Below are 23,386 nucleotides of genomic sequence, written 5' to 3'. Positions count from 1 at the left end.
AAGTTACATGTACAAGATGCACATGCACGTTCACTTCTGTGTATGCACGTTTACTTCTACACATGGGTTCTCTAGGCAAAATATCCTATTTGAGCAAGGTCACATCAAGAGCATCTTAGACTAGTTAGCACCTCTATAGCATTGGAGGGCTCTACATGGAAAATGGCACCGGCATAGCTATGTGTGAAGTGCAACAACTGCCATCTTGGCAACCAATCCTATCAATTTCTTTGTGTTAAGACCTCTAGGAACATTTCTTTGTGTTAAAAAGATCTCTAGGAACAACCAATCCTTATCAAATTCGTTGTGTGAAGACCTCTAGGAACATCATAAATCCTAAGCTCCTCCTTTTGGTACTAGTGTTTCCATGTGAAGGCCACCACCACTTAGCCATTTTTTACACTCACAACTTTACACATGTGAGCTTTATACACTTGTAACCCTTACACTTTGTTCTTCCAACTCACATGTTAGCTTTATACACATGCAGCCCTTACACTTTGTTCTTCCAACTTTACACATGTTAGCTTTATACACATGAAAAGCTTCGACGCAGTTAACGTGGTACCTGCCAAGCTCCAATGGTTAACCTAGAAGTGGCATGATTGATTATCATGCACCTACACATGGTAAGGCCTAAAAAGTCGTGTCCTTATACAATTTTTCAAATACTAAAACTGACTTGAGGGCTTCTGATGATATGAATGTAAAACACCACCTCTTCAATTGATGAAAGATATACACCCATGGTTTATATACATATATAAGAATTTTTGTGTTATGTTTTTAGTGTGCTGAGAAACCATTATAAAATAATTCCCACTTATTGGGTGAAGGAAACCACCCATTATAAAGCAGTTCTCCTAGTTGGAGAGCCAAAAACAGGTTAATGGCAATGAATGGATCGAGACTACTTGTTACCTCCGCCACCTGACAAGGGGTACATGCTGACGACGGATAAATTAGGGGTATGGCAAACATGCTGGACAGTATCCAGTAGGGATTGAGCAGTCTGTATTGAGCCTATATTCCAAATCTCTGCCTTACAATAAGCAGAAATGTCCAACCTTCCGATAGGTGCCTTCATATAAATCAGCTGCTAAGAAGAACTTGCCATGCTATTCATAAGCTTGCACCTTTAAAACCTTGACTGAGACGATGCAATGAGAAGACCTACAGCAATGCCAAACATTGCCAGCATTCCAGCAAGGAGTACATACGTCCTCCGTGAAGAATTATGATACTCCCCAAACAGAACTACCCCCCACAACGTACCTACAAGCGGCAATGCCTGGGAGCATCATAAATCAAACAAGTAGAATACAAACATTAGGCTTGTTTCCTAAGATAATAAGGCACCCTGATGGCATTGTATGCACAAGGAATAACATGTGAATAGGTGGGCAAGACCCTTCTCTTACGAGATAACTCACCTGAACAGCGTCTGCAGCAGCATAGCCTGCTGCTTCTCCACCCATAAACTGAAACCCATTTCCAATCCCGCACACTATGCCGGCCAATATTGCCAGAGTGCGGCCATTGCTGTCCATGATGTAGGATGAGATTGAAGACTTTGGCAACCCAAGGATCGGATTATACAGAAGATAGATATTGACAGCCATTGCACATATCAAGAAGGCTGTGGAGAAGTAGAAGAAGGTCGTATAAACACTCAAATGGGTTACCCCTGGTTGCAATAGATCTAACTGATCATTTGTTGCTATATTCACCAAGGGTGAGAAAAGAGCATAGCAGAATCCTGTCAAGAAGGCAATAGACAGCCCAAATGCGGCACTCGAACCTCGGATCTGTTCAAAATTCCAATCATGAACCATTAAAGCTTTGGCAAGCTTTCCTTGATTAAATCAGCACTTAACACTAAATCTTTAAAACCACTTGGTGGTTCACTTGAAAAGTCTTTTGGTGTGAAGAGCTATGGCAAGCGTCCTATTATCAAGCCAAAAACACTTGAAATGATGGTAAAGAGATTCCAAGACTTTGCCAAGGAGACACTCGGGCATTGAAATGATGACATCATACTCTTTATCTTATTTGGAAAACAGGATGAAGACCACCTGAACTTTAGGCCATGAAGCAGGTCTACCAGTACGTCACCAAGGTGACCAAGGAGAGGATGCTCAAGATTGCATGCAAGGCAGGGTGCAAACCATAGAAAATATCAAGAGCAAAATATCAATGCACACAGATCTGGTATCACTTCTAATCAAGATAAGGACTATCTAACCATGCGTATTAAATTGGGCAATTAAAGAACTTTGCTTACAGCTCTTGCATGCAAAATGAAACCATTTGGTGTGCTATCTGAACAAAGCATTTCTGCCTCTGGTGTGCTTACCTTTATAGCCCGGTTTTCTTCAATGTGATGGAAAAACTCAGCACTTCCAGCTGAGTGGTGTTTGCTTTCGAGCTCATAATTTGGCGGACTGCTATTGAAATGAAAGCATTCCTGTCCTCCTTGCACACCTTTCGCTTGATCTGAAATTCTAGAAATTGATGCACTTGCAGGTTATATTCACAAAGACAACTAATGCTGGAATTTGATAAAGAGAACTCAACACTGGAATTTGACAAAAACCACCTCTGCAGAGGATTGATACTACCTGGGATCTCATTGCCAGTAGAGATTTGGAGGGCCAGATGCATAGAGGCTATTGAGGGCACGCAAATATATGACACTCAGTGCATTTGTACTATATGGGGAGATATTATTCACACTCTTATGGCCATATGGGCTCGCATACAGGGACCATCCAGATCTGCGCATGCAAAGCGTAGTGTTTTCATGAGGAGTGGGATCAAGGGATCTTTTTCTCAACGACCCTCACATGACTTTCCTGGCACCTTTGTGCCCCATATTGGTTGAGATCACCCTACATTTTGGGATGAGGTGTTGTTTTGTTTCGGCTTCCGGCTGTAATTTTGTATGGTCTTTTCATACTTAATAGAAGTCTCCTTTTGCCAAAAAAGAAAAGAACCAAAAAACGAGGATCAAAACTTTTGAAGGTCAAGATAAGACACGTCCAAAAGATGGAAACAACAGTTGATAATGAACTTCCATGCTTTCTTCATGCCCTCGCCCCTCTTCCTTCCTGCTTCCTTACACCTATTTCTTTTGCTCATGAGATGCTCTTGTGTTTCTCCTCTGCCATTGTGTGGTGCCCATGGTCACCGTGAAACGCGTTTCAGGCAGCCTGAAATGTGAAACCTCTAACACACGTGAAACGTTTCAACGTTTCAGTGAAACACCCACTGAAACCTTCAAAGCGAAACTCCAAATTTTTGAAACTTTGAGATTTAAAGTTTAAATATTAATGGTAGAGATGTCCTTTATACTCGTGTTATCACTCGTGGTAATGTATTATGTGAGTAATTTTGAGATTTTTATACTAACTTTGAGATTTAAAGTTTAAATATTAATGGTAAAGATGTCTTTTATACTTGCAAGTGTGTACATGTGGACCCCATCCTCACCGTGGCAAAGTTTAGCCACCATCCAAGCACATTTGATTGGATTGTGCAAGCCAGGGACCCAATTTCAAGGAAAGGCCAAGGGGATAGGGTATAGTAGAAGGTTTGGGCACCTCTGCTCATCCATTTGCTCACCTCTGCTCATCCATCTGTTGCTTGGTGCCTTCACATGCTGCTTTACCCTTGTATTCTCCTTCCACAACTACTGCTCGGTGTCCCTCCTTCGCACATGACTGGTTGCCTACACCACCCATTGTCTCCTTCACACCTTTTTAACTCATCTACTCACCACCTTCCACTCAGTTGGGACCCAGTCGTTTATCTTCCTTCATAGCATCAAATTGCCTCCCTTACACTCTCTACTCTAAAGAGAATGTGGGGGAGAGAGAGAGAGCTTCAAACCCTAGCAAGCAAACACACACACACACACACACACATAGAGCAAGACACAGGAGAGAGATGGATAGCTGAATTTTCTTCTATCTTCTTCTTCTCTACTCAACCAACATAACATAAAGATAAGAGTACACACTATATGGGTTAGTACTCAACTACTACAACATACAAGGGTCGGTCCATAATGTGAACCCGACTAAATGAGCTGGCGCTATAACTATGCCAGTCTCTAGTAATCCAAAATGGCTGTCGGACAGCCTGTCATCCCACTGGCCGCATATCACCCATAATCTCACCAACCATGCCAGTGGTGTAGATGTGGAAGCTATCACCTAGGCGGGTCATCAATGTCCGCTGTAGCACTAGTTGAGCTCGATATCTCAACACTCCCCCTCAAGCTCAACTCCACACACTGCACTCCAAGTAAGCTCTTAAACCTGTGGAGCTTCTCTATGCCCAATGCTTTCGTGAAGATGTCAGCCACCTGATCCTCTGTGCTGACATATACCAGATCTATATCTCCTGCTAAAATCTTCTCCCTCACAAAGTGATAACGCACCTCAATGTGCTTCGTTCTAGCATGATATACTGGGTTACTGGCCAACTTGCTGCTCATGTTGTCACAATATATGACAAGTGCCCTATCCATGGGCTCTCTCATATCACCAAGTAGCTTCTGAAACCAAGCTATCTCACAAGCTGCCATAGCAGCACCCCTGTACTCTGTCTCTGTACTCGACAAGGCAACTGTTGGCTGCTTCTTACTGCTCCAACTCACAACAGCACTCCCAAATGAGAACATAAAACCATTGGTAGATCTCCTGTCTGCAATACTACCAGCCCAATCAGCATCTGTGTACCCATGCAACTGTATCTCTGTACCAGCCTCATAGAAAAGTCCATAATCAACTGTGGACTTTATATACCTGAGGATCCGTCTAGCTGCATCCAAGTGTGGCTTCCTAGGGACCTGCATAAACTGACTCACAAGTCCAACAACATAGCTCAAGTTTGGCCTTGTAATGGTCATGTAGATCAAACTACCCACTATGCGCCTGTATGTAGTGGGGTCCTCCAAAAGCTCACCTGTATCTGCGGAAAGCTTTGTGTTCTGCTCCAATGGCTCTGAAATAGGCTTACAGCCTGTCATACCATACTTGGACAACATGTCCAAACCATACTGCCTTTGCAATAGCAAAATGCCATGAGGTGATCTCACCACCTCTATGCTCAAGAAATACCGCAGCTCACCCAAATCCTTCATCTCAAACTTCTGCTTCAAAAGCATCATGACATCACGTATGTCTGCATCACTATCACCAGTGATAATTAAGTCATCCACATAGATGACTAATAGCATGATCCCTCTATCTGTCTTTTTCGCATATAGTGAGAAATCTGCATTGGATATCTGAAACCCAATGGTAACAAGATACTCCCCGATCTTGTTTGACCATGCTCTGGGTGCCTGCTTCAAGCCATACAAGACTTTGCGTAACTTGCACACAAAATTTGGATGTGCATTACTCTCATAACCTTGTGGCTGCATCATGTACACTTCTTCTTGCAAATCACCATGCAAGAAAGCATTCTTTACATCCATTTGATGTAAAGACCAACCCTTTGCTGCAGCCATAGCAATGACAGCTCTCACGGTTGGCATTCTTGCAACCGGGTTGAATGTCTCCTCATAGTCTATGCCATAAGTCTGCGCATAGCCCTTGGCAACCGGTCTTGCCTTGTGCTTGCTCACTGAACCATCAGCATTGTGCTTGACTTTATATACCCACTTACATCCAATTGCCTTCTTTTCCTTAGGCAAAGGCACTAACTCCCATGTTGCATTTGCATCCAATGCTGCCATCTCCTCATCCATGGCATCTTCCCATTTCTTATTTCCAATTGCCTGCTCAAAGCAAGTGGGCTCAACCTCCTGTATTGCTTTTACCATGTAAGCATAATGATGGGCTGTATATCCATCATATCTCAACCTGTCAATAGGGTATCTAACCCTCGTAGACCTGCGTACACCTGGATCACTGCCAGGTGTCCTCAAAACGGCCCTGGTTCTCCTTACATCAGGAGTAACCACAGACGGAATGCCAAGCTCCTTATCAAGGCTCTGCTCAGAGCCACTAGAGTCATCATCCACATGAGTGACCTGCTAATATATCAGGCACAAAAGGTTGATCTACCTTTTCCTTCCCTTTCCGTGATACATGTGTACCTCCATCATTCCTCAACCTACCTGACCATGGGCTAACATTGGATCCATTGCTCGAGGACTCTCCAGGTCCAATCAGTACCTGTGATTACTGCTCTACATGTAATGCAACATCAGCACTTCTTAGATCTGCATCTTCTGTTGTCTTCACTACTGGTGCATACCAGCTACTCATCTCATCAAAGACAACATCTCTGCTTACTCGCATCTCACGAGTGGTAGGGTTATAGCATCTATAACCTTTTTGCTCCATAGCATAACCAATGAAGATGTATTTCTCTGCCTTTGGATCCAACTTTGTTCTCACTTCATCAGGAACATGTACATATGCAATACACCCAAACACTTTCAAGTGAGACACATCCGGTCTTATGCATGTAAACTTCTGCTCATGAGTCATACCATGAACAGCTGCAGTGGGTGTCCTATTCATAATGTACACAGCAGTTGCTACTGCTTCTGCCCAAAAATAATGTGGCATATTCTTTTCAGCCATCAAGGCACGTGCCACTTTTGCAATGTGCCTGTTTTTCCTTTCTGCAACACCATTCTGTTGTGGAGTGTACCTGCACGTAAATTGTCTCTTGATTCCCTGCTTTCTCAAGAAATCGTTGAACTCATTGGAGAAATATTCTCCCCCATCATCCGATCTTAGGCATTTTATTTGCATGCCTTTTTCCTTCTCGACCAAGGCTTTAAATCTCTGAAAGTGAGCAAACACCTCACTTTTCTCCTTCATGAAATAAACCCACACTTTCCTAGTGTGGTCATCAATGAATGTAACATAGTACCTGCAACCTGTGGGAAAGCATGTTTGGCCTGCTTACCAAGTTGGCATGCTTCACATACCTTATGCATACCGTCAATCTTAAACTTTGGCAAACCTGCAACAATATTTTGGGCTTGCATACACTTCAGTTGCTGTACATTCACATGACCAATGCACTTGTGCCATATGTCAATATCTGCAATGACACCTGTTCCATGTGCAAACATGGTTGCCTTTATCTCAGGCATGTTCACATCCAAAGTAAACATCCTGCCATTTCTATTATCCTTTGCAACCAAGCGATACTTATTTTTTAAGTCTTCCACAAAACATCCTTGAGGATTAAACCTCACTTGCAGACCCTGCTCAACCATTTGTCCAACAGAAACCACGTTCTTTGTAATATTCGGAACGTGAAGTACATCTGTCGAGTACTTCATTTTGCCATCCTGTATAGACAATGGCACTTTACCAACATGCGCAATGGGATGCACAGTATCATCACCTATTTCTACATAACCTGGTTTTTCCATTTTCTGCATATCTCTAAACCACTCAGCATGACTGGTCATGTTGTTAGAGGCGCCAGAATCCACATACCATATATTTTGAGATCTTGATCCCTGCTATGGAACTAAGCATGTGCTGCATCACAAACAGCTGCTCACTTCTGTCATCACCTCCATGTTTGCTAGATGATGCATAGTTGTTTTTGTAGCAGTCCTTTGCCATGTGTCCTGGTTTACCACAGTAATAGCACTCTATGCTATTTGCATTTTGATTTCTTTGCCAACCACCTCGGCCTCTTTGGCTTCCCCTGCGTCTAGACAGGTCTCTTCCACATGTGTATGATTGCTGCTGTGAATCATTGGATTGTTGTTGTCCAGAATTCTGATTTCCTTGTCGGCCACCACCTTGGCCTCGACCACGGCCTCTACCTCTGCCTCTACCTCAATTAGAGTAGAAGGTCTGTTCCGATGTGTTCTTGCTTTGTGAAGAAGAATCCTCACCTAAAGCCTTTTCTTCTATGATCAGCATAGATATCAAGTCCCGGAAGTTGAGAATATTCTCCCTAACTGCAATGGAGGTCTTGAATGGCTTGTACTCTTTGCCAAGCCCATTCAGATAGACGCTCACCAAATCATTATCCTCTACTGATACATTGATAGACCTAAGGGATTCAACAATGCCCTTGATCTTTAAGGCATATTCATTGATGGACATGCTTTTCTTTTCCATAGTATGTAATTCTTGCTTTAACTGCAACTTCCTTGCCTTTGTGTTAGTTTAGAACATCTGAACCAGATTCTGCCATGCAACTGCTGGAGTGTTTGCATCCTGTGTATGTGTCCTATAATAGTGTCTATGACACTAATTAAAAGCCAGTACATGACTTTTCTTGCACCCTGATTCCAATCCTTGAATGCCTTTATATCTGTAGGAGTGGCATTCTCCTCAGATAACTCTGGAGGCTCCTCATTGTCTCCTTCTATATAATCCAAAAATCCTTTACCCATTAGGAAATTGGTCATTCTGAACTTCCAAGCATGGAAGTTATTCTTATCCAACTTCTCACTAACAATCTGATTAATTCCGTCAGACATGTTTTTCTACAACAATCAAATAACCTGCAAACAGACAACTTCTATATGCAACCTGTAATATGGTAGTATCTCCTGTAACTGCTGCAACAACGGTACTTCAGCACAGCCTGTGTGTCACCAAATGTGACCAGAGTAATGGAAAATATACCCAGTATCAACAATACATGTGCAAACCCTGTCTGCACTTCCAAAATGCACTGCTGCAGTGCAATAACCAGATTTCAAGAAGGCGTCTGTGGCCCGCGGTAGGCAGGGCAAGGCACATGGGAGCATGCTACAAACATGGTGACCATCACAAGCGCTGAGATGATGTAGGCACTGGCGGGCAAGGTGCAAAATTAAAAACAGTGACATGTGCACTGCGGGGCATCTTCTACCTACATGCCTATGTGCCAATTTAAAACAAAAAGCCCCAGAACAACTGTTAGCCCTTTTCTTTTGATTGATTTTTTTAAATTGCTTATGATGGTGTGACATCTCTCTTCTCTCTCCTTCCTCTCTGTTCATAGGCTGAGTTCGGTCTTTTGGAAGACGTTAATAAAATCTTTCTTTCTTTCTTTCTCTCGCTCTCTCTCATTAATAAAATCTTTCTTTCTTTCTTTCTCTCTAAGATGTGAGTCTGGAGAGACCACTTGTGTCCATGATCTCTAGGATGATTCGAGCTAAGGCCTCGGTACCCCATGAGATTATCAGAGCCGAGATGGGAGCACCACCGATCGTAGTCGAGGCTCTTGCCAGATCAGTGTCCTTCATTCATAGCACCTGGGAGCTTCCCCGACACCGGTATGCACGACTTGCTTTAGAGTCCTCTCATCAGCTAGCCATGGAGGGAGACACTTCATGTTGGTGTGCGCAGATAGCATCCTGGTTTGACCTCCACGGGTTCAGTTTAGACAAACTTCCACCCTTCCAGTACTCTCTGGAGGCACCCTCTCTCACCTTGACACATTCTGAGATTAGTAGAGTCATCAGACAGGACCTCATTCAGTTGGACACTAGGAGGACATGGCTAGAGCCCTCATCACAGGAGTTGGGGATGAAGATGGCTTTCTATAGAGACCATCTTCTCCGCACCACTGAGGATGGCTTTATACTTAGACCGAGCTACATGGATACCCATCTATCTCATGGATTGAGGTGCGCCATTGGGCAGATCCGCACCTCTTCACATTAGTTAGAGATAGAGACAGGCAGATTTAGAGGCATACCTCCAAGGGACAGGATTTGTCAGATTTGTTGGATAGAGCTAGAGACGGAGGAGCACTACATCTGTCGCTGCATAGCATATTATGAGATTTGAGGGCGCTACCATTGCCTTTTCAGAGGGGGATTTGGACCACTGGCTAGAGTCATGGACTATTGTGATCAGCGATGCTTGGGTTTTTATCTCCTAGAGATCTGCAGGCTCAGAGAGTCCATTATTAGGAGCGGACGCCCGACTGGCAGGGAGTCCACACAGAGACAGATTACTGACTTCTTTAGAGGGACTACCCGGGAGGACACACAACCGACAGCCCAGCAGTGGGCACGACTCTAGTTGAGAGAGCTATCCAGTTGGGCAGATCTAGACGCCCGAGGGTTCGCGGATCCTCACATCGGAGACGGTGCCTACACCGGAGGATTCAGAGCATCATTGCGAGGCATCGGGCTCGTCCGCAGGGCATCTCACTATGGCAGATATCCAGGCCATCCGGCAGAGACCCATGCTAGAGCTCCTAGGATGATTACGACTCCAGCCATATACTGTTGTACTCACTGTCACTTTTGTACTCCCCATATTCATGTATTCATGTATCCATGTACTCATGTACCCCATTTTGACTAGTAGCATTAGCTTCCCCCCTACTGATGTATTGTGGGGCTCTCTCTTTTCTTTTCCAGACAGTGTATCAGATGTCACATGGTTGTAACTTTGGTCTCATAGGTCACTTTGGCCTTTTGAAGACGTTAATATAACATTTCATTTCATTTCTCTCTCTTTGGTATCTGCATGTCTCTCTTCTCTCTATATTTTGTACTCTTTGTCGTGATCTTTAACACCTCCTCACAATGGATAAGTAGATCTGCAGTACAGTTTACATTCAGTGGAGAGACTGGGGGATATGCAGCCCTTGGCTCGCTAGAGAGGCAATGTTCACAGATACAGTTTCAGGAGCCGAGGACGAAGCTTTGGCTATATGATACGCTAGTTACACGTGCACTACTGTATGGTGCCCCCATCTGGGGTCCTAGCTTATACCACAGGAGGAGACAAAGGAGAGAGCCGGCCGAGACTGATACAGAGGAGGTATATGACGGGTGGAAGCCGATGGAGAGGCCCCTAGTGGGTGGCGATGATCTCACGCATGATTAGGAGTAAGCCATCAGTGCCACATGAGATTGTGCGGGAGAGATGGGGCTGCACCGATAGTGACGGAGGCTCTATTCCAGACAGTGACATTGGCATAGGCTATGGGAGCTTCCACTTGATAGCTAGCCCTGGAGTCCTCGAGACAATTGACACTTGAGGGAGATACAGAGTGCTGGTATGCACAGGTAGGCACTTGGTTTGGCATGCACGGTATGCAGATGGAGGCACTCCCCCCGTTCCAGTACAGCATAGAGGCCTCGTCATTTGCTCTCAACCGCACAGAGCGGAACAAGGTTATCAGGAAGGACATTGTCAGACTAGATACTCAGAGGACATGGAGTTCAACTAGTCGTCCACTGGGGACGAAGATGGCCTTCTACAGAGATCACCTCCTATGCCTAACAGAGGATGGGTTCATCATCCGCCCATGCTACATGGACACACACCTATTATCCTTTGGGGTGACATGTGCGATCGGCCAGATCCGCACCTCGTCCCACCAGCTAAGAGTGGAGACTGCCAGATATGGGCCTAGGGCAGCCGCACCAGAGGACAGGATATGCCAGCTCTGTCACATAGAGCCCGAGACAGAGGATCATTACACATGCCGATGCCCTGTATACTATTGAGATTCAGGGGAGGTTCCATTGCCTCTTCCGAGCTGGGTTCGGACCACTTTCCAAGATCACGGACTTCCCAGATCAGAGATGCCTGGGCCTTTTTCTTCTAGAGCTCCGTAGACACAGGGAGTCCTTAGTGAGATCCAGATCAACTGTACTTGCTCGAGGAGAAGCACAGAGAGCTCTCACCAACTTCTTCCATACCACCACTCCGAGGGCCGATCCACCCGTCATACCCAGACCACAGGCTAGTGCAGGAGCTCGGCCGAGAGGTGTGACACTCGACAGAGCCATTGAGTTATGCAGAGCTCGACGCCCCAGACCCCATGGCCCTCGCCCACGGCCACGCCACCACCACAGGAGGATCCGGGCCATCATCTCCCATCATCGTAGGACCTTCTCACCCCAGCTCAGTTTTACCACCTTGAGTACAATGTCACAGCGGCCCATTAAGGATGTATTAGGGTGATTTGAGAGCTCTCTACTCATGTACCTAGATCAGATTTTATAGTTCTAGATTTTTGTTATCTTTCTTTATTACTATTTTGTACCTAGGACGATGTACCTCGTGGATATGATGTAACCTTTTGGTCTCATAGGTCATTTTGGCCGTTAATACAACTTTCTTTCTTTCTCATAGGTCATTTTGGCCTTTTGAAGACGTTAATACAACGGAGGGATTACAGAGACACCTGGATGCATTACAGGCTTTCTGTGCGGGTAAAGATCTGATAGTGAACCTTGGGAAAACCAAGGTTATGGTGTTTAACACCACACAGGCATGGGTGACGAGATCAGAGCCTCAGTTCACTTTCCGAGGGGAGTCGGTAGAGTACGTCACGTCATATGTCTACTTGGGAGTTACTTTCACAGGACCGCGCTTTTCCCTGAAGGAGGTAGCAGCAGCTAGATTAGCTCGAGGGCATGCAGCCTTGGGGGCACTTGAGAGGCAGTGTGCACACATACAGTTTCAGGAGCCACGCACCAAATTGTGGCTATTTGATACGCTTGTCACACCGACCCTCCTGTACGGAGCTCCAATTTGGGGACCCAGTATACATCACAGATCTCAGAGAGGGACAGATGAGGGATGTGTTGGAAATAAGTGCACACTAGGTGTACTATTTCTAGTCTGGTTTCACTTAAGTCTTTGTGTCTTGAGTCTAGTGCCATGTGGCACCTCTACATTTATCCCATAAGTCAGTCTACTCAATCTTGTACTTCTCACCTATATATTGTAGGTGTCACATCAATGAAAGCATCAATCTTGTGTCTTGTCTACACTCATCTCAAGGTAACTCTTTGTATTTCATTTGCTCTTGTTTTATTTCTAGTTTTGCACTTGCTTTTATATTTCCTACATGGTATCAGAGCTAGGTTGCCTGCCATAGCTTTTCTCTAGCTGTGCTCAGCCTGTAGGACCAGCCGGTTCCACTCATCTCATAGCTGCGCCGACCTGAATCTGCTGTCCACCCTGCGCCGGCTCCATTTATCTCAAGGCTGCGCTGACCTGAATCTACTGTCCACGGCCTGATTTCAGTAGCTGCTGCATACTTCTCTTACTTTCGTGAAGCTGCTACTGCCCTCTCACTTGGAGCTGCTGCTGCCCGCCATACTGTTGCAGCCCATCTTTGGCTGCCTTCTTTATCAACTCAAGGGTGTGTATCATCTCAAGGAAGCTGCAGATCGACTTTCCTCCTAAACGAGCTATTTTTTGCTGCATTCAGTTCTGCCAATGCTTCCTCTTGAAGAGTCTACAAGGTAATTGTGCATTGTCTCCATCAGTTTGCTGATTAGTCCTTTTTTATCTGCAAACTGCTAGTTCCTCATGCTTCGATAGGCTGTCAAATGCTATGGCCTTGACAAGTGGTGAGAGAGCCGGCTTCTAAAAACAGTTTGGATCTCTTCTTTCATTCATTTCTGCAATCTTGTAAGGGAATAGACACTGCCCTTGCATTTTAGCAAGAGGTAAGACCTTCCCACATGGCCTCTTCTACTCATTCTCTCATGTCTATCGACAAATTCAATGGCTCCAACTTTCATACTTGGCAAATCAAAATCAAGTGCCATCTTATGAAAGAAGGTCTCTGGGACATTGTTCACCATGCTGCTCCCGAAGATTCCGACATTGAGCAAGTTATCACTTATGCTCCCACTGCTAAGAATGACAAAGCCTATGCTATCATCCTGCTCGGTCTTGGAGATGATTACATTCATCACATCTCGGACATACAGTCTGCTTCTCGAGCATGGATCACTTTGGATACCCTCTTTGGACCCCGCTCTAAAAATTCTAAGATTGCACTTATGATCTCATTCTTTGATCTATATATGCAGGAGGGAGCTACTATAGCCTCTCATGTCAATTATTTTCGCAGTCTTATGGTTCAGCTTGCTTCAGTGAAGTCCCCCATCTCCGAAGATATTGCTATTGCTGTGCTTCTCAAAAGCTTACCTGATACCTATGCTACTCTTGTCACTACCTTCAAGTATCACAATAATCCTACTCTTGAAGGTATCATCAATGCTCTCCAAGAGGAGGAAAGAACAAAACAACAAAAGGTAACTGACACTGCATTTTTAGCAAAGAAAGGAGGATCTAAGGTAAGAAAGCCTTGCACCCATTGTGGAAAAACTAATCATTTGGAGAAGGACTGCTTCAAAGCTCATCCATGCACCATTTGTGGCCGTGATAATCACCGGGAAAAGGACTGCTACTCTAAAACCTCTACATCTGCCTCAGCACATGTTGCTGCAGCATCTACAACAGCAGATCTTGCTGTTCATTCCTCACATGATGAGGAATGGGCTTTCTGATTACTTCACCTTTCTTATCTACCACTTTGACCACCGATGATGTAGGTCAAGGGGTTCTAGTGTCTTACTCATTATGCTTTAGGACCTCTCTCTTGTCCCTACTTGAGAGGCAGAGATTGCCCTTGAGGAGGGATGTCTTCAAGGTCCATCTGTTTGTCTACAGTCAGTTCTACAGTCAGTCTTCTGTCTATCTAGTCTTGTCTGTCTATCTATCTGTTGTCTGTCTATCTGTCTATCAATCTGACTGTGTCTTGTTTTAGATCCATCTTGTCCCTACCCTTGTGGACCCATATGAGGATATCACTTGAGGAGGGGTGTCTCAGGATCTTTTTGTCTCTCATGTCTTGTCTCTCAGTCTATCAGTCTTTATGTCTATCTTCTAGTCTTGTCTTTTTTGTCTTCCTCCTAGTGTCCACTTAAGGAGGGTGTTGGAAATAAGTGCACACTAGGTGTACTATTTCTAGTCTAGTTTCACTTAAGTCTTTGTGTCTTGAGTCTAGTGCCATGTGGCACCTCTACATTTATCCCATAAGTCAGTCTACTCAATCTTGTACTTCTCACCTATATATTGTAGGTGTCACATCAATGAAAGCATCAATCTTGTGTCTTGTCTACACTCATCTCAAGGTAACTCTTTGTATTTCATTTTCTCTTGTTTTATTTCTAGTTTTGCACTTGCTTTTATATTTCCTACAGGATGGAGGCAAATGGAGAGACCACTGATTATGATGATTGTAGGCATATGCTCATTTATGGTAGTGCTACGTGTGAACAGGGCTTAACCAAGGGCACTTTTTCCCATGTGGTTTTTCCCCTTGGATATCAAGTGTGAAAGGACACTCTACATATAATATTTTGTACTTCTATATTATATGGATGTGACACACATGCAAGGGTTGACTTGCATTTTGTGGCTACCACACTTTTGGCTCTCTCTCTCTCTCCCTCTCATTTTCTGTGTGTGAGCTTCTCTATCCTGCACCTAACCCTAATGTGCAGGTTTGTGTGTGTGAGTGTGTGAGTCCAACACCAACAATTGGTATCAGAGCTTCAGTCCAGGGCCTGCAGCTGACTGTGGAATTCCGTCGGTGACTTTCCGTCGAAAACTCACATTCCGGCCGTTTCGTGGTTTTCGCCGCCCAGCCAACCACCGCCGCTCGGCCCCGCCGGCTTCGTTAAGGGCCAGCTCTCCGCCGCCGCCCAGCCCCGCCGCCGCTCTTACTGCGCAGGGGGTTGCCACCGCCCACGGCCGGCTGCGATACTGGGCAGGTCTCCACCGCCGCCGGGTCCTTGGCGCAGCTGTGCCTGCTTGCGCCGCCTCTGCCTAGCCCGGCGGCTCCGGCGGCTCCGCCTCCCCGTCCGTCGACTCTACGTGCTCCGGCGGCTCCGCCTCCCCGTCCGTCGTCTCTGTGCTGCAGCTCCCTGCCACGACATCTTCACCTGCGCCTCGCTGCTGGTACTCAAACGCCTCTGCACGCCTATGCCACTCTTCTCCACATCTGTTGTGCTCCCCGATTGACGCCTTCAATACACGTCTGTACCATCCGTACTGCACTCGCCTGCGGGTACTTTTCATGTGAGTAAAAATATGCATTAAAACATACAAATTTACTTCTGTGCAGGTTAGATTCAAAGAAAAATTGCAGGTGGTACAAGGTCAAGCAATTTGGGGGATTTCTCAATTTGAGGCCAAATTGAAAAATTGGACATGTTGCTTTGCTTGCAATTTGGGGATTTTCCAAATTTAGGTCAAAATCAGCAAATTGAGCCTCTTTCAGTTGCAAAAATTTGGGGCTTTTGTGAAAATTGGCCAATTAAATGCACATTGAAGCTATTGGAGTGCATTAAAATTGGGGCTTTTTAGATTGGAGCATGTAATTGGGCATTACAGCTGTGATTTGTCGCATATGTATCCACATTGTGTGTAATTGGACAATTTGGTATAGGTTTACACTTGCTTCAGTTTGCAGGCAAACATTTGCACACGACATTTGGTTGCCTGGCAGTGCACATTGGTGCTTGGTTTGCTTGCAGGTATATTTTGTTGACATGGCTCAAAATGCTACAGATGTATTTGGTGTGCTCACCCAAGAGGACAAGTTGGATGGATCTAACTACTCCCTCTGGAGTTTCATGATCCGTAATTTGCTGGTAGCCAAAGGGCTTTGGGGCATCGTGTGTGGTGATGACACACGCCCACTTACCATACAGCCAGCCACGCCTCAAAGGGGAGGTGCTCAAAGAGCTCTTGATGTAGAACCTACTCCCACACAAGAGCAGAAGAGATGGGACTCTAGAGATGCACAGGCCATGTCATTGATAGCCCTTTCAGTGAAAAGGACTATTATTCCGCACATTCGTTCTTGCAAGACATCGAAGCTTGCATGGGACACATTGGAAGCAATGTATTAGGTACGCAACGAGGCAAGAGTTGCCTACTTGAAGAGGCAATTGGATCTTCTTTCTATGGATGAGGGTGACTCCATGGCAGATCATCTCACCAAAGTGAAAGATTTGCAAGAACAATTGCTCAACATTGATGAGGTTATCCCAGACAGACAGATGGTCACCAATACTCTTCATTCTTTACCACCTTCCTACTTGGGCTTTCACACCTCTCTCAACCTCTCAATGAGAGGAGGTGGTGAGCCCGCCACTTTTGAAGAGCTAGTGGGTTTACTCTTGCAGGAAGAGCAAACAAGAACAAACTTATCGAGCAACCGTGGTGGAGACAAGGCATTTACAGCCAAGGATAAGGGTAAAGCAAAGAGCTTTAAGCATGGGGGACAACAGTCTAGCAAGGCTGGTCATGGACAGCCCTCTTCTGGTGGTGAAAAGTTTGACAAAGGGGATGCAAACAAGCCCAAAAAGAAGGGCAAATGTCACTACTGCCATAAGCCTGGACACTACATCAGTGAATGTAGGAAGCGGATTGTAAAAGAGAAAAGGAAAGAAGCAGGCAATGCAATAGCAGACTCTTCTGATGACAAAGCACAGCAATTAGCTAATGTAATCCAGGAGAGGTACACTTTTTTGGTCACATGCACTAGTGGCAAACCAAGTGCTTTAGACAATGATATGTCTTGCATTGCATCTGACAGACAAAATGTATCATGGTATTTTGATAGTGGTGCTTCGAGCCACATCACTTCATGCAAAGATGTATTTTAGCACTTGGTTTATGCTTCAAATGGCCGCTCTGTATCATGTGCAGATCATACCACATATCCAGTAAAGGGAATTGGCAATGTCATACTTATTGCAGCCAATGGTGCCAATATATGTATGAAAAATGTATTGTATATTCCAAGGATAAAGAAAAATCTGCTCTCCGTCTCAGCCATAAACAACCAAGGTTTAAAGGTTGAATTTGAAGATGGGAAGTGTTTGGTAAAAGACCCATCAAAGGGTTATGAAATAGTCACTTCTGGAACACGATACAAAGGCTTGTATAAGCTGGACAGCTATGACAAGCGTACTTATGATGCAAATACAGTGGCTGTCCACACTCTTGCTATGCATGATGCAGAGCTATGGCATGCTCGTTTTGGGCATGTAAATTTTCGGAGTTTGATGCTTTTGCAAAAGCATCATATGGTTGATAATATGCCACCTCTTGAGTCTCCACCAAGACATGTATGTGAGGGGTGTATTTTGGGAAAGATGCAACGAAAACCATTCCCCAAAGATGGAGCTGTTAGAGCTGAAAGTAAATTACAGCTCATACATAGTGATGTATGTGGTCCAATGCGGACACCATCCATAGGGGGGCATCTTTACTTCGTCATATTCATTGATGACTACTCCAGGTTTGCTTGGACTTACCTCTTGAAAGCGAAAGCAGATGTGTTTACATGCTTTCGACACTTTGTAGCAATGGCTGATAATACTCCGCTCAGATAGAGGTGGAGAATACATGTCAAATGCATTCAAGGATTATATGCTTCAAAAGGGCATCAAACACCAATGTACTGTGCCTTATACACCGCAGCTGAATGGTGTAGCTAAAAGGAAAAATAGATCTCTCATGGAGATGGCAAGATGCATGGTGAAAGCACAAAAGTTGCCTCACAAATTTTGGATGGAAGCTATAATGTGTGCAACTCATGTGTTGAACAGGTGTCCAACAAAAGCTTAAAAACCATAACACCATTTGAGGCTTGGTATAGCCGAAAGCCAACAGTGGATTATATGCGTACATTTGGGTGTTTGGCATATGCACATGTGCCAGAACAACTCCAAACAAAGCTAGATGACAAAGCAATGAAATGCATTTTTGTAGACTACAGCAATGAGAGCAAAGGATGCCGTCTTTATAATCCAACTACACGAAGGATTTTTGTCAGTAGAGATGTGGTATTTGCTGAAAATTCAGAACAGCCCATGTACAACTTGTATAAAAGTAATGATACAGGCATACAGGACATGTTTGATGGACTATTACCCATTGCAATTAGGGGGAATTCAGATCAGCCAACCCCTACACAAGAAAATCCTCATGTAAAACATGTGGAACAGCCAGCCATTCAGCCCCCTTCTATGGAAGAAGTGGAAGATCTTGTCAGGGAAGAGCAAACAGCCATAGACACAGGCAAGTCAGTGCCAAGATGGTTGCTGAAAACTTTGCAAGAAAGCAAACTTGCAGCTCCACTCACAGGTAGAACAAGGGCTAGTTCCAGCCATGCTTTGAATATACATCGTGGGGAGTCTGCATTAGCAATGGGTGGTCTCTTTGTTTTTTTGTTTTTTTTTGTTTTTTTGGAAAAACGATCCTTCTATTAGTTAATGAGAAAACGCCATAAGGCTACAAAGCTCACCTCACAAGGAGGGATAATAAACATATTGAACACCTGAGCTCCACCCCCGTGGCTGGGGGGGGCTACCTAGTAGTACATGCGGGAGGTGAGAAGAGCCAAACTGGAGGCCTGTAGTGCCAAGTGACATCCTCCCCCCTCGCGATGAGGAAAGGGCCAGGCTGCCAAGTGCGGAGGAACGCCTTGCGGCGACCTCTCATGCGATCCGAGTCGCCCTGAAGTTTCCCCCAGTATCCTCTCAAGGTGTGAATGATGTCCACCCAGAGGGCCTGTATGACCTCCGCCGGTGGAGTTGCCTGGCGGTCTATGGCCTCCCTACATCGGGCTCTCCATATGTGCCAAGCCGTCATGCTGCTGATCATCTCCCATCTGTGCCCGTCCCCCTCCTGGGAGACTGCCGAAGAGAAGTCTGGCATCGGAACCACCGCCATCGCCCTGTCAGAGACCTGGATGGTCACACTGCCAGGGACGTCCTCGTATCCAAGGGCCGGGCCGCTGTCCGTGGCCCAAGCCACCGCACCCCACGTCACCATCATCTCACCTGGCGAGCCTGCAAAAACCATCCTGAGAGCGCGCTGCCAGACCTGCTGTGCCTGTGGGCAATCCCATAAGCAGTGCCGCTGCGACTCCTGTGTATGGCCGCACCGAGGGCAGGACGCTGGGTGTCTGCCAAAAGCTAGCCAAGCCCCCACAGCCAGTCCTCTATGCGCTGTAAGCCAGAGAAAAAGCGTCACCTTCCGGGGCCGGAAGCTGGCCCAAAGGCGCTGCCAGAAGTCCCTAAGGAAGGCAGGGGAGAGCCCCTGTCGCCACCAATGCTCGGCCGCCGCCGGGGTGCCCGCTATTCTGTCCCTCTGGATCCGCCGCCCCACCCTCGCTGTGTACTGAAAAAAGGGGATGCCTGGGCTGGTAGGGGCCGAGTAGGGATCTCGCCAAAGCCACTCACCTGGATCCCACTGAAGGCGAATAAGAGGCCTGCTGTCCCAAGCCCATAATCTCCAAGAAAGGTCCTCCCCTATCGAGGCTGGTGAGGGGTCTACATGCCACTGTCTCTGATGAAAGCCGACCACCCGCACCCTCTGAAAAATACAACCCTGGAGCTCATCCAAATCTAGTCGGGTCCTCTGAAGCTGGCCTCAATCTCCCACCTCGAAAGTGAGTGGGGCGACTCTCTCTGCTGAGCCGCAGACCGCTAGAAGGATCTCATGCCGAGTAAAGACGCCCATCCACTGTGGAGGTGGAGGGTCCTGTATTGGAGTCCGCCACTCCCGGGGGATGGCCGCCTCAATGTCCTGCCTCATCAACTCTCTGCCCCTCATCCCGCTGAGTCTCCTCTCCTGAGCCTCTAGAGGCAGCTGCTGAAAACATATCCAGTCGTCTAGGGACTGGGCTGGGCCGGAGCTCAACGGGCCCCACGACACGTGAGATCGCGATCCAACCATATGACCACTGGGAAGTCGGATCAAGGGGTTCCAGATCAATGGCTGCCTCAGGCGCTCCTCATCGGTGCCCGGGGGAGTCTGGAAGAGTGACGGCCTCAGATGCTCCCAGGCCCTCAGAAGGCTAGCTGCAAAACGCTCCTCGAAGCCAAGGCCCACTCCTCTGGATCGCTGCTCTGTAAAGATCCACCTGATGCTGGGGTCCAGGGGCTGCTAAGAGAAGGAGTGCGGCTGAGAATCCTGGAAACAAGAAACTCCTTCCACGGCTCAGCGCTTGGTAGGAGGCCACGAACCACCAACTTGCCAAGCAAAGCTCGGCTTTGGCAAATAGGATCAACTATGCCCAGGCCACCTCTCTCCCTCGGCTGAGTGATCATAGCCCATGCCACCTTGGCCCTGGCGGGCCGCCCGTTGCCACCGGACCAAAGAAAGTTCCTGATGAGCCTCTGTACCTGGCCAATGCACGCCCGAGAGAAGGCCCAGCAAGAAGTGATGTACCACATGGTAGCAAGCAGAACCTGGTTGGCCACAACCACTCGGCCAGCCAGAGATAAACGAGCGGTACTCCAATACAGAAGCTTCTTCCGAATGCTCAGAAGAAGGGGGGCTATCTGCTGCTCCGGAGATATGTCAATGCCCACATAGCATCCCAAATAGCGCACTGTAGTGCCGGGGGGCAGCCACTGAAACCCATCTACTCGCCTCCAAGTCGGGGGGGGGCACAGAACTGACCCACAACCCACACGACTTGTGCCAGTTGATCAAAGCGCCCGAAGCTCTGCAAAACCTGTCCATGGCTGAGGCGAAGCGGCGGAGGTTCTCCTCCCCTCCCTGAAGATAGACAGTAGTGTCATCCGCAAATCCGAGTCTAGGAGCTCCTCCGAGGTGCGGATGGGGAGCTGGAGGCCCCGCAAACCTATATCCTGTGCCGTCAAAAAAGTGCTCATGGCCTCCGCCACAAAAAGAAAAAGAAAGGGCGCCCAGGGGCACCCTTGCCGCACCGAGCGCGAGAGCTGGAACCTCTCTCCGCGCACGCCCTGTATCAGCACCTGCTGGCTATGAGCCGATGTGTAGAGTGCAGAGACCCCACGGATCCACTGAGGGGGGAAGCCCATCCTCTCCATAGTGCCTTCCAAGAAGGCCCAGTCCACCCGATCATATGCCTTCTCGAAGTCGAGAAGGAGCACTGCCAGATCCTCCTGCCGAAATCTAGCCAAAGCCGTAGCCTCCCAGAAAGAGAAGATGTTATCCAGGATGCTCCTATCCTGGATGAAGCTTGTCTGCGTGGAGTGGATGATGTCCGGAAGGTGAGGCTGAAGCCGCCTGCTGATTGCCTTAGCTAGGACCTTGTAGGCCGTGCCTAGCAAGGTGATCGGTCTCCACTGTCTAATCTCCAGTCTGTCTCCTCCCTCTTTGGGGATCAAATGAATCAGCCCCTCTACCATGCTGTCCGGCATGTCTCTCGACTCCATAATCTCCTGGAATGCCAATCTGAAACCCCTATGCAAGAGACCCCAGTACCTCTGGAAGAAAGCCACTGAGAGACCGTCCTCTCCTGGGCATTTGCCCCGAGGAAGTGCCTGAAGAGCCTCCTCCAGTTCCGTATCCGAGAAGGGGGAGAGAAGGGAGTGCTGCAAATGGGCCGGCACAACCGGTCTCGTGAAGCTCCAGACTGCCTCCCGAGCCTCTCTCACCCTGTCATCTGCTGGCTCAGCAGAGAGCAGATCCCTGTAAAAATCTGTGGCTATCGCCCGAACCCTGGGGGGATCCACCACTACCTGGCCATCAGCCTGCCGAAGACGCCTGAGACCCTCTCGTCTGAAGCGAGGCCCTGACGCCTCAAAGAAATCTCGAGTCACTCTGTCTCCAGCCTGTGTCCAAAAAGAAGCCCGAGCATGGAATCGGAACTCCACCCTCCTCTCCTCGATGGATCTGATCTCTGTGCGAGCTGACTCCATCTGCTCTGAAATCCAAGGGCTCGTAGGATCCCTCTCCTGGAGTCTCTGAAGGGAAGCTAGACTCCTCCGCAGGCTCCTCTCCTGCTCTCTGAAAGCCTCCAGACGGTCCAGGGCAGCCTGTCTGAGCATCCCACTGATCTCCTGCAAACCCCTGGCAAGATCGCTGGCTGCCAATCCTCTCCTGAACTGAAGCTCCTGCCAGACCTGCTCAACTCTGGTCGCAATCTCGGGCTCCTCTATGAGACAATCTGGAATCCGGACGCTCTGGCCTCGCTCTCCTCTCGTAGGGTCCTCGATCTGGAGAAGCACTGGAAAGTGGTCTGAAAACGAGGAGCCTGCAAGTATACCCACAGTGCCACCTCTATCACAAGCCCACTCATCAATGTAAAACCTGTCGATGCGGGAAAGGTTAACTCCTGTGGCCCGTCTATCCGAGCGCGAGAAAGATAAACTCCCCTGCAACCTGCCAAACTCCGAGAGAGTCCACGGATCCTGGCCTCTCACCTGCAGCACTAGTTCCTCCCAAGCAGCGAGCTCCGGCCCATGAATGGTCTCCTGGCTGCCCCCCATCCTGTCCTCTGCATCCTCCAGCATGTTGCAATCCCCCCCTAGGCACCAATGGTCTGCCATGGGGAGGGACTGCCTAATGGTGCTCCAGAACTTGGCTCTCCCGGTCGCCCCATTAGGGGCGTAGAAGTTGAGGAAGCCAATGCGGTCTTCCCCAATGCGAAGGATGATCCACTGCGCTCGACCCTGGACCAGAGTGCCAGAATCCACAACCTCGGATAGAAGCTGCTCGCTGACTGAGATGCATACTCCATCTTGGTTCCCCTCGGAGCCATATGCCGGTGACCAAAAAGTGTGACTCCTGCCTGGCAAGATCTTCCCGCAGGTGCGGGTACGCCCGGC

The 23,386-nt window shown here is 47.3% G+C and overlaps 1 protein-coding gene across 3 annotated transcripts in view; it reads right to left on the bottom strand.

Annotated features, from left to right (window-relative positions):
* Nucleotides 1–514: 514 nt before the first annotated feature.
* The window catches only part of LOC147638406 (ureide permease 5-like), a 144,670-nt gene continuing 121,798 nt past the window's right edge, over nucleotides 515–23,386 (bottom strand). For 2 of the 3 annotated variants that reach the window (XM_086798335.1, XM_086798334.1), the window contains exons 6-8: nucleotides 2,357–2,496; nucleotides 1,434–1,808; nucleotides 531–1,291 (exon numbers count right to left, since the gene is read on the bottom strand). In XM_086798335.1, the coding sequence (XP_086654461.1) occupies nucleotides 1,139–1,291; nucleotides 1,434–1,808; nucleotides 2,357–2,496 (668 nt within the window). In that variant the 3' untranslated portion in view covers nucleotides 531–1,138. Of the gene's footprint in view, nucleotides 1,292–1,433; nucleotides 1,809–2,356; nucleotides 2,497–23,386 lie in introns of all 3 variants that reach the window. The other variant, XM_086798336.1, reaches the window with a different exon arrangement.

The sequence above is a fragment of the Cibotium barometz genome, chromosome 5 (assembly GCF_041138505.1).
Source record: "Cibotium barometz isolate CiBa-2024 chromosome 5, ASM4113850v1, whole genome shotgun sequence".
NCBI classification, from domain to species: Eukaryota; Viridiplantae; Streptophyta; class Polypodiopsida; order Cyatheales; family Cibotiaceae; genus Cibotium; species Cibotium barometz.
Note: the sequence above shows the minus strand (reverse complement) of the source record. Positions and strands in the feature narration are given on the sequence as shown.